At 40.7% G+C, this 12,611-nt stretch overlaps 1 protein-coding gene across 2 annotated transcripts in view; it reads right to left on the reverse strand.

Moving 5' to 3' along the window:
• LOC143292849 (uncharacterized) overlaps positions 1-12,611 on the reverse strand; it is a 290,755-nt gene that overhangs the window by 45,400 nt on the left and 232,744 nt on the right. For both annotated transcript variants that reach the window (XM_076603474.1, XM_076603475.1), the window contains exons 134-140: positions 12,259-12,441; positions 11,836-11,958; positions 11,383-11,565; positions 10,676-10,798; positions 5,224-5,409; positions 3,840-3,968; positions 2,811-2,993 (exon numbers count right to left, since the gene is read on the reverse strand). In XM_076603474.1, the coding sequence (XP_076459589.1) occupies positions 2,811-2,993; positions 3,840-3,968; positions 5,224-5,409; positions 10,676-10,798; positions 11,383-11,565; positions 11,836-11,958; positions 12,259-12,441 (1,110 nt within the window). The remainder of the gene's footprint in view (positions 1-2,810; positions 2,994-3,839; positions 3,969-5,223; positions 5,410-10,675; positions 10,799-11,382; positions 11,566-11,835; positions 11,959-12,258; positions 12,442-12,611) is intronic.

Genomic DNA, 12,611 nt, shown 5'->3' on the forward strand with positions numbered 1-12,611 from the left:
TTTTTTTTTTTTTTTCGTGTTTTCCCGGACTTTCTTGGGTCGACCACCGTTTTATTTTGTATATAGATTTAATATGACAATTCAGAATAGATGAAAAAAAAAAAAAAATAAAAAATAAAAAATAAAAAATAAATCTGAATACAGTCAACATTAACAATAACAGGTGGAAGTCATAACCAAAGGTCAAGGTAGTTAAACAACAGTAACGATTTCACAGTATTTTATCGAATATCAAATACAATCAATATCAAGATGATGATAATAACAGTAATAATGGTGATGATGATGATGATAATGATGATGATGTACATGATGATAATGATAATATCAACAATAATACCATTAATTGAAGGTGTCTGAGTAACTCATGAAGTGAAAACTGTCATATTTGAATTATTTTAACTGCCACATGTTCCCTAGCCGTCCTTCTGACATTACTCTTTCAAGTACGGCCTGAAAACTTACCTTCCTCCTAAAGTAGCTGTCCCCCCTGCCTCTCCCTTCCCTGCCTCTTCCTGGTGAAAGGTTTCTCAAGCTTTCTGTTTACATGTAAGTTTTGTTTTTCATCTCTGTAAATAAGAGTTATGCATGCGTCTGAAGGACCGGTGTGCACGTGCTTTGATTTGTCTCTGCACAAGATTTAGCGTTATATTAATACATAAAAAAACCCTAATTGATTACTATTACTCCCACGTCGCTTATCTGGAATCCCCTTTACAGTCACACACCCAAATTCGGTCTGGCACACTCCTGGCGCCGGGGGGATCTATTATTCATGGTGCAAGAAGTCGCATGACAGAGAAAACCCTGCACTGCCACTGGCTCACTTCGGCCGTCTCTAGTGCTGTCTGTACAGCTTCTACGTTCATAGGATACTGCGCACCAGGTCCTCCGACTCTCTCCTCCACCTCACGAAAACAAAAGTTAAGTCACAGAATAAAACTGAGTGAGCGCCTCTCAGGGTGCGAAGGACTGCCACACTCACCCTCAAAATATGACACGACAGTCCCTATGAACCGGTATTCATCGAAGACTCTGATAAAGACTTGGAAGCGTAAAGGTAATCAGAACTAAGATCCCCATCACAGTCGGCATGAAAGGCCACACAGAAGAGATCCCCCTCCCGCTTTTTTTTTTTTTTTTTTTTTTGCTGTTGTTGGTGCTATTATAGTTACTGTTGTTATGATTGACGATGACGAGGATGCTGCTATTATGGATATATATATATATATATATATATATATATATATATATATATATATATAGCTTTGCAACTCCGTGACAGGGTCCTTTCAAAATATACTCCAGCGTAATCCGAGGCCTACGAACACCTACAATGTTGGTCATGGATTTAGCAATATCTCTCTGTGTTTGTGCACAATAGACACTAATGTAACATTCATTATGCTACTTTCTGAAACGGAAATGATGATAAAAATCTGATAGCTCAAAACTAAACGTTGTCATTACATACTTGAAAGGTTTGTTCAAATTCACTGAGAAGACGTTGGGGCTACAATGTAAAGTGCTGATCTGATCACACACATAAAATCTGTAATCTTATGGCATGTAATAATTCCATTTCTGATATCTACAGACTCTGAGCCTGGTGCGGACCATACGAATAAATTATGCGATTCATCTACCCCTTGGTTCAGCCAGACAAATCCAAGCCCAATTTCATACAGTTTAACTAACTTTCACGTTTCTTACTTAATTTATGTTCGCTCTCGCATCAATATCACATTACATATTGTAAGCTTTCGTTTTTAATACTTGATTCATCTATATGTGTCCATTTCAGTCAATGCTTGAAACACATCATAGTGGAGTTCCAGTTTGTTGGGTAATTGTATTTAACCATATTTCACTGTTCGTTTTATTTTATTTTATTTTATTTATTTATTTATTTTTTTTTTTTGGGGGGGGGGAACTCAGTGCAAACAAACTTTCTCACTGTAAATTGCAGCATTATCGACCCCCCCATCCCCCATACTTCTGGGTCATATTGTACAAAAATTTGAACTTGAGTCGAATAATCTAACAAGAACTTGAAATAATTGATTCCCTGGATAACGTTTGCATAACGCCTTCGTTTAAAGTGCTTACATGCAATAGTGAAACTCGACTGGTCTTGTTGAAAAACAAATACTAAATATTTGTATATATGCACAACAGGCATAGAGTTACTCTTTCATAACTCAGTCTTCTCGAAGTTAAAACTTCCACCCTTTCTAAATATATATGAAATTGTCTTTGGTCATATTTACCTTTAACCGCTATAATGTAGAAGTTATATTCAGACTATTTAGTTGTGACAGAAGACCAAAGACTGTTTTACACGTTGAAATAAGTTGAAACAAAGTAATCTGCCAAAAGTATATCTAAACGACTGTAAAGTTCTAAGTAAATGCAGACTATCTCCACCACTATTCGCAAATTCAAGTGTTTATTTTTTAAGAAAGAGAGAAAACAAAACAGAACTGCATATGTCACCCTGTTTTTCTATACCCATTGTGCACTGGATACAGTCAGTACCCCCCCACCCATCCACCCACCTCCCCCACCTGCCCCCCTCGCCACCCAACTCCGATTTTCAAGCAGTCATACATGTTCATTATGCATTTCAGGATATCCTTCTCAAACGATATTTTAACATGCTGGGCCATAATATGCACGAGAGAGAGAGATGGAGGGAGGGAGGGAGAGAGAGAGAGAGAGAGAGAGAGAGAGAGAGAAGCACAGAGAAAGACAGGCCAATAGACTGGCGGGAAGACAGAACGAAAGAAAGAAACAGATGTCCTGTTTACCGCGTCCGCATCAATCGCTGTAGCGTTGACAACCGGTATGCCCATTGGGTAGCCCTCGTCCACTGTGGTGACGTAGTTGCTTTGCGTGAAAACAGGGGCGTTGAGGTTACGTGTCACAGTGATGGTGACGTCAGCTGTGTCCCTTTGTGAGGGTACGCTTGCGTCATAGGCAATCACCCGCAGCTGTGGGCACAAACAATGGGCGTCTAATTTCGTGCAGCACAGAATTCATTAAATCAACAAAAAACAAACCAACACACACACACACACACACATACAGGTACATACACTAATTATCAAACACATGCAAACACACACACAATCAGGAAACATATGCACACTCTCACTAAATGTATATAAAAAAAAAGTTGAATAGTTAATATTTCGTAGCCTGAGCTACCATTTCATTTTTTTGGATAAATATTCTGTATGCATGCATATATACTTGGATATGTACACTGTGTTTATTTGAGTATTTGCGTATGGTGATGCGGGCGGGGTGGATGCATATGCAAGCGTGTGTATGTAGTATTATGTGTCTGATACAGATGTGCACTGCACATATCAATATCAAGCTCTCTCTCTCTCTCACATACTATATATATATATACATATATATATATCTATCTATCTATCTATTTATCTATCTATCTATATAATACATGTTTATACATAATTTATTTATAGATGTACCAATCTATGTATACCTGTATCTGTATATCTATCATGTGCATAAACATTTCCCTTTCCCACCTACTCAAAATTAACCAACGCTCACAAACAAAATTGAACATTCAGAGAAAAAGAGAGAGAGAGAGAGAGAGAGAGAGAGAGAGAGAGAGAGAGAGAGAGAGAGAGAGAGAGAGGGGACTATACACATACACACGTGTGTGTGCCTTTTATGCATTTCTTCGTCATTCCTGCATATAATTCAAATATAAGCACAGTTCAGTAAACACACAAAATCCTCTCTTTAAAAGGTTTTGTCCGTATTGTTTGCTTTCGCCTGACAGGTTCAAAAAGACATACAGTGTATTGGGTGCGAGCACGTTCATCGTTCTTCAGGTCCCGAATGATGTACACTGCTCCAGAATTGTAGTCCACCTGGAAGAAGCTCTGTGCCGGATACACACCAACTGTCTCGTACACCACCCTGTCCTGAAACCCAATCACTTAGCATGTATCGGAGACTTCTATAGGTGTCGTATAATCTTCGAGTACAACTTTATGGTTAAAATCCATACAGCAAGTCAGGTGGCATGCATCACAAGCTCTTATTTGGCTTTAGTGGATTCTTAAGCATAAATGGAGAACCTCAGCGAATGGCCGAATGTCCTCTGGGCTTTAGCAGGTCCGACGGGCCACTCCACCATGCTATCTGGTACAACACAGCGTCTGTGAAACCATTAACTACGACTAATTTGCAGGTGTGAGAGGTTTGCGTTAAAATCTTTGGAAAACATGATTATTCAGTATTGTGCAGTGCGATAACGTTTTTTCATTTTCTAGAATTATAACAACAACAACGCCTATAACTATATCGTATATGAAATGTCATTAGCTTACCAAATTTGGCAGGTTTACATTAAATCGTTTAACTCGAAAAAAGGTTTTCTTTCAGTTTGCGTCTGTAACAAAACATTTAGCATCTGGGAGAATCTCTAACACTGGCTCAATGTGAAAAAGCAGAGACTGGAACGCATTGCTCATTCCTCACTACGTCGCTTATCGTCAAGGGAAACGTAACAGAGAATGGCAATGTAAGAACGATTGAGAATTAGACGAGTCAGGAAAAATATGTCAATGTTGTACTGTTTTGTGTCTTCGGTCATGATGGTTGGGTCTGGCAGGATAAGGCCTGACACAGGTTTGAGCAGTAACACTTCAGTTTTCTGTTGACTGACGGTGAGACCAAAAGAATGGATGGATAGGTAGTCAGCAAACTTCTAATGAATGGATAGGTTTTACATATATCTAACTTCCTGTCTGTTCAAGTTTTACTACGGACACACGCACATACACACACTGACACACACACACCCACACACACCCACACACACACATGGACAACCGAAACTAGATTCTGCATACACTCACTTCCTTTATACCACTAGTGTTAAAAAAAAGACAAGACAAATACGCACTCATATACACACGTGCCCTAATTTATACAGACAGTGGAAGACAAAAAAAAAAAAGAAAAAAAAGAAAAGAAAAAAAGACAGAAACAACACATATGCAGATATATATATATATATATATATATATATATATATATATATATATATATATCAGTTTAATATCACCATCTTAGATGAACAGACTATACATAAATAAACGAACTCTAGATATACATGTACATTACCGACAAACTAGGACACGTATGTCACCGTTCTCTCTTTTTCTCCCTCACCCTCAGATCTTGGTCTGTGGCAGAGACAGTGAAGATGGTCGCGTTGATGGAAGTGGTCTCGGGAATGGTGACGCGGTAAGGTTCGTCAGTAAAGACAGGTGGGAACTGGTTCCTGGACACTGTCACCTGCACCGTTGTGTCGTCGGTCCGCTCTGGCACGCGCTGGTCGGTGGCACGGATGGACAGCTGCACAACACGATACACCAGCCATCATACAGGTGGTTTGCACCAAGTCAAGAACCACACTTAAGGAACTGAGCACACAGGCATCCACGTACATACTCAAATCAAATGCCTCCCCCCACCCCTTCCCCCCAACACACACACAAACGCATGCTGTCACACATACACACACACACACACACACGCGCGCGCGCATATCATTACAAACACGCGCGTGCGCGCACACATACTCCAGGTTTCAACTGCTGCGATTTTTGTAAATGTACCAACCAACCCCTCTCCACACACACATCATTACTGTGACACTCGTTGAAAAACACAGACACACAGACCTACGTAGACGCGTGCAGACAGACAGATACACACACAGTCAATCAAAATTACATATACAGAATGATACTCGAGTCAGTATGACATCAGCACGACACATAGGCGATGGGTGGAGAGCAGCTCGCAAAAAAGATCACATACACATACACACACACACGCGCGCGCGCGCGCTCTCGTGCACACACACACACACACAGAGACCCGATGGACGCCCTTTCTTTTTATGCAAATGTATTAAACCAAGGTCCTAAGTACCATTGAAGTGGAACTCCGACTGCAGAGGTTCAGCCAGGAAAGAATTACAAATTCCAAGCACAAAAGCAAAACAAAATGAAAACAAAACAAATGCGGTCAAAGCATGACGTTAGTGAAACAAATGACGTATACCGTTTTCTTCTTCAAATCAGTTCAGCAATGAGCAACAATGATTTCCGATTGATAATTATTTTCATTCATGGTTCTATCAGGAATGGCACAGACAACAACGGCTAGAACAGCTGTGTATCTCTAGACGCTATTCTGTTTCCAATATAACACCAAAAAGCCCAAAGAAGAAAATCGTATAATTTTCTTACATCACATTATTCAGGGACATTTTTTTTTTTTATAACAGTACAATGCAGCAGTTATACAAAGATTCTAAAATGATTCCTATCCTGAAGGCAGGAAAACCCAAAAGTGATAAAAAAAAGAAGAAATATCGACCCACTGCAATAACATCCCATACCGGAAAGATGTTGTTACACGACTGTGAAAAAATATACCCATGAACCAAGCATGCATCAGAAAAAAAAGATCGGCTGTCGAGCATTTGATTAAAAGATCTGCTCAAGTAAAACAACAATTTGTTCACAGAAAAAAATAGTCTATCAATATTTTTTAATGTTGAAAAAGATCACGACCACGTTCGGAATAAATGATTGTTTTTCAAAATTATATAACGTGCTGTTTATAAAACGGGACTATGCAAACTAGAATGAGATCGGCATACTTGACACCTAGGAATATTGACATAGGAATTCCACAAGATTCGGTCATAGCACCCATCCTCTTCAATATCCTCGACAACCAATGTCAAAAACGTTATTCTGGTTCAATATGCAACTGGTATTTGCATGTGGATGAACGTAATGTTTGAGTGGTCAATACTACACAGAACGCAAGATTATATTAGGACATCATATCTGATTCCGATAACCTATGCACTAATACAACTAACATGATGTTACTTAAGTCGTAACCAATCCTGCTAAATCACGAACTTTCAAAATGCCTAGAGAACCAATGAAATACAGAAAATGTGTTCAATGTGTGTGGATTTTTCTCACAAAAAAATGACTGGAATGTTTGTTTTAAATATACATTAACAAAGCAAGAAACAGTTGAAAACTCATTTAAATCATGAGCAGACTGCCTTGGGGAACGGATATAAAAACTCAAAGAGCACCTGCCAGCAGTACTTAACAGATCAAAATTGACAAGAAGTGTGATTTAGTGCACCGGATTATCTATTTTAAGCAGTTACAAACCTCTAGAAAAGCTGAGATTCTGCCACCTGGTGAATACCGAGAACTGGCAACATCTTACGTTGTAGCAAGAGCTTGTGCAAGTGATAACGATATTGGTAAGGAATGGAATATTAGGCCAAAGTCTGACTTTCCAGAAAAGGGTTGGCATTGTTTTATTTTAAATGAGGATAACAACACATATTTCTGACTTTACTGAAAGTGCTGGAACAGACATGAAATATATGTCGGTTGCACCTTTCTTAACACCAACGCCATTATGAGAGACAAAGAAACCTACTTTTGATATGAAGTGGTGATAAAAAAAAGAAGAAAATATCATTAAAATATGGAATACAAAAAACTTTAACGAGAAATATCAAAGCCACATAAAGGTGTTTATAGATGGTTCAGAGCTTGGAAATAATAACACAGATGCAGCGTCTGTCATTATTTTACTTAAAGTTGAAAGGTCATCTAATTTCCCACGTGGGAGGAAATGAAGCAATTTTGAATTGAACTTAACTGAACTTAAGTGAGCCTTTTTCGTTTTAGTCATTGGTGTCACAATCCTTGCAATTAACGTTAAGTCACCAGTGTCACAATGCTTGCAATTAACGTTAAGTCATCGGTGTCACAATGCTTGCAATTAACGTTAAGTCATTGGTGTCACAATGCTTGCAATTAACGTTAAGTCATCGGTGTCACAATGCTTGCAATTAACGTTAAGTCATCGGTGTCACAATGCTTGCAATTAACGTTAAGTCATCGGTGTCACAATGCTTGCAATTAACGTTAAGTCATCGGTGTCACAATGCTTGCAATTAATGTTAAGTCATCGGTGTCACAATGCTTGCAATTAACGTTAAGTCATCGGTGTCACAATGCTTGCAATTAACGTTAAGTCATCGGTGTCACAATGCTTGCAATTAACGTTAAGTCATCGGTGTCACCATGCTTGCAATTAACGTTAAGTCACCAGTGTCACAATGCTTGCAGTTAACGTTAAGTCATCGGTGTCCCAATGCTTGCAATTAACGTTAAGTCACCAGTGTCACAATGCTTGCAATTAACTTTAAGTCATCGGTGTCACAATGTTTGCAATTAACGTTAAGTCATTATCTCTTTCCTTTTAAGTTTTACAGACCGGAATTAAATCCAAATGGATTTCAGATTTAAAAGAATCAATAATTAATTTTGATCTGATACTACTGTCGCTAATCTGTTTCAATTACAATATTAGTGGGCTAAGACATATTAATCCACATATGCTTAACAGTGTGGCAAGCAGCAGCTATTGTGAATGCTGAAACAAGTTTATCGAGATTTGAATTTCGTGCATGTGAAGTGCCTTCATTAAAACAGTTTGCTAGATAGGTTTATTGGTATCAACCATCCTGCACTTTTTTTTCCTTTCTCCATCGCTTGAGGTAGCAGTGAAATGTCATGCCTGTGTTAAATTTCACCAGTGGCACACAGAGAGAAAGACAGAGAGACAAGACAGGCTGACAGACAGACACACACAGACAGACAAGACAGGCTGACAGACAGACACACACAGACAGACAAGACAGGCTGACAGACAGACACACACAGACAGACAAGACAGGCTGACAGACAGACACACACAGACAGACAAGACAGGCTGACAGACAGACACACACAGACAGACAAGACAGGCTGACAGACAGACACACACACAGACAGACAAGACAGGCTGACAGACACACACACACAGACAGACAAGACAGGTTGACAGACACACACACAGACAGACAAGACAGGCTGACAGACAGGCACACACAGACAGACAAGACAGGCTGACAGACAGACACACACAGACAGACAAGACAGGCTGACAGACACACACAGACAGACAGACAAGACAGGCTGACAGACAGACACACACAGACAGACAAGACAGGCTGACAGACAGACACACACAGACAGACAAGACAGGCTGACAGACAGACACACACAGACAGACAAGACAGGCTGACAGACAGACACACACAGACAGACAAGACAGGCTGACAGACACACACACACAGACAGACAAGACAGGCTGACAGACAGACACACACAGACAGACAAGACAGGTTGACAGACAGTCACACACAGACAGACAAGACAGGCTGACAGACAGACACACACAGACAGACAAGACAGGCTGACAGACAGACACACACACACAGAGACAAGACAGGCTGACAGACAGACACACACACAGAGACAAGACAGGCTGACAGACAGACACACACAGACAGACAAGACAGGCTGACAGACAGACACACACAGACAGACAAGACAGGCTGACAGACAGACACACACACACAGACAGACAAGACAGGCTGACAGACAGACACACACAGACAGACAAGACAGGCTGACAGACAGACACACACAGACAGACAAGACAGGCTGACAGACAGACACACACAGACAGACAAGACAGGCTGACAGACAGACACACACAGACAGACAAGACAGGCTGACAGACAGACACACACAGACAGACAAGACAGGTTGACAGACAGTCACACACACATGGTTTACATAAGAACTCATTTTGTTTACGCTTGCGAGTCAAAATACATCTACCAAAGGAAACAAGACACAGACGCAAATCTAATGTCAAGTGCATATGCTTTAGTAACCTGACAACTGAGCATAGAATTTTTCACTGTAGTTTGATGAAGCCTTTTGTACACGAAAGTGTGTCTTCACAAGTGACTGAGAACGTTGATGTTTTTGACTTTTTGCATTCATTATCAGTTGTTTCGCTTGTCAGTTTAACGACTTCTCTTTTACGAAGTCCTTTAAGTAATTTCCTGTAACTGTATTTAGAGTTGTTTTGTTTTTGTTGTTTTTCTTCCAAATTTCACCCACATTTTTACCCTCATTTGCCCAGTTTCTCCCAACCCTCCATTCATCCACATCTCCCACCCCTTCTAACCGATAATACTCAGATGTATTCATAAATACTTTAACAAAATGTCTTCAATCACCGATATGTGTGACGGGACATTTAACAAAATTCCTCCTCCTCCACAGACGCAAATGTACACTAGTTACATGTACAAGACATGATACCTAATGTAACTAATAAAAACTTCATTTTCCGACATATTTAACAGAGAACGCAGAATCTAGAATGTGCGAAGAGATACATACCATGCATATGAGCACACAAAATAACAAAAGAAAGCGTACGGTCTTCAGTAGGAAATAATTATGGATTCGGGTACTTGAGTGTTCTATTATTTCTTTATTCGTCTCTTACAGAATCCATGTCATTCTATGTTTGTAACAAATCTTCTAAAGTGTGAACATGTGAACTGTTCACTCTGAAACAGACAATGTCAGCCATGCCCCTTCTAATTACGCCAGTGCACGCAAGAACAGAACGGATGCGGGATCCCTCGACCACTCACAGTGAAGAAAGTGGTGGTTGTGGTAGAGAGCGCCCTGGTCAAGAAGATGGCGCCAGTGTCGGGGTTCAGGTAGAAGTAGTCCAGAGCAGCCGCTTCTCCCAGAAGGTCATAGCGCACCTTGTCCTGAGTACACAGCAAGGCAGGTAGTGGTCAACAACAGAATGCTGGTCACCAGCACACACAACATTATACACGATTTCAGGAGTGTTTACGAGAGATATTTGTTGAGGGAACGTAGGAACAAAGACTGATGGAGAAGAAACGAGAAACATCGAAGTTGGTGGCAGATAAGTAAACGCATGTACACGAAGACAGACAGACAGAGAGAGAGAGAGAGAGAGAGAGAGAGAGAGAGAGAGAGAGAGAGAGAGAAAGAGACGGGGCGAGGGAGAGAGAGGGGGAGAATGAGAGAGAGAGACGGAGAGAAAAAAAAAACGGAAGTGGAGAATTAGAGAGAGAGAGAGGGGGGAAGAATGAGCGAAAGAGTGAGAGTGATAGTGATAGTGAGAGTGACAGAGAAACAGAGAGAATGAGAAAGAGAGGGAGAAAAAGGAGTAGACAATAAAAAAGAGAGGAACAGAGGGAGGGAGAGAGAGAGAGAGAGAGAGAGAGAGAGAGAGAGAGAGAGAGAGAGAAGAAAGAGCTGTGGAATACAGACACACACTCCACACACGCACTCACACTTACTCCCACAGAAAACCCCTCACCCCATCAGCGTCAGTAGCCAACACGTTCTCCACGCTCTGACCAATCGGGGAGCTGTCATCCAAGAACACGGAGTAAGGTTCGTTCTGGAAGATGGGCGGGTTGTCATTGCGCAACACGAAGATGGATACATCAGTTTCAGCCACCTGGGTGGGGAACGCCGAGTCGAAGGCCCTCACTCGGAGCTGTAACAAAAAGGAAACATCGGCTGGCGGACTGGTGATGATCACTAGTATGATAATGGCAGTTCTATGATTGCGATGCATTTATAAAAAAAAAAATCCCACAAAACAGAAGCTTTTTATCATTGTATGAGGTATTCGGAATGCGATACTAAATTACGAATTAACCGGCACAAACAAAATGTAGTTCTGACAAACAGATATAAATAAATTATTAATAGACAGTGTCAGTGGACTGACAACAAAAAGCCTAGAAACCCAGGAATTACTCACCAGGTAGTTTTGTGTAGTGTCCACCTTGAGGTCCACACGGGGTGAGATGACACCTGTGGTTGTGTTCAGCTGGAAGTAACTGGGAGCTGGTGCAACACCCACCACGTCATACAGCAAGGCACCCTGTTGAGTAAAAAGGAGAAGGTACAATGCTTCGTATGACAATTACGTGCATGTGGTCTCGATCATTTGTCTGCATCTATGTATCTGGGGATATTTACATCTGTTCATCTCGGGATATTTTCTGTGAAGTGCTGCTGGTGGCTCAATTAAAGTATTCACTTGAATCCACACTTTGTGTAAGATGTTCGAATTCCACAGTATCTCAATAAAAAAAACAAAACTTGTAAACACACACACACACAACACACACACACACACACTCTCTCTCTCTCTCTCTCTCACACACACACATCAACTCACCTTCAGGTCTGAATCAAAAGCCGACACCCTATAGATGGAGGCCCCGACAGCTGCTCGTTCAGAAACGGTGAAGCTGTAAGGTGTGTTCTGGAAGCGAGGTGGCTGACTGCGGATTACGTTGATTGTCACTGTGGCGTTGGTCAGGCGAGGGTTGGACCGTTGGTCACTAGCTTGCACAATGCACTGAACAAAACATCAAACATCCGTACAGAAACCATTTCTCATGAAAATTATGGTATTATAGTAACTGGGATATATACACAACACAATGTCCTTTGATCACAAAGTTATTGATAAGGAAGAACGAAGACTTGGCTTTTTTAAACTTAAAATTTCAGACATAAAGTTTTGTG

The sequence above is a fragment of the Babylonia areolata genome, chromosome 18 (assembly GCF_041734735.1).
Source record: "Babylonia areolata isolate BAREFJ2019XMU chromosome 18, ASM4173473v1, whole genome shotgun sequence".
Classification (NCBI taxonomy): domain Eukaryota; kingdom Metazoa; phylum Mollusca; class Gastropoda; order Neogastropoda; family Buccinidae; genus Babylonia; species Babylonia areolata.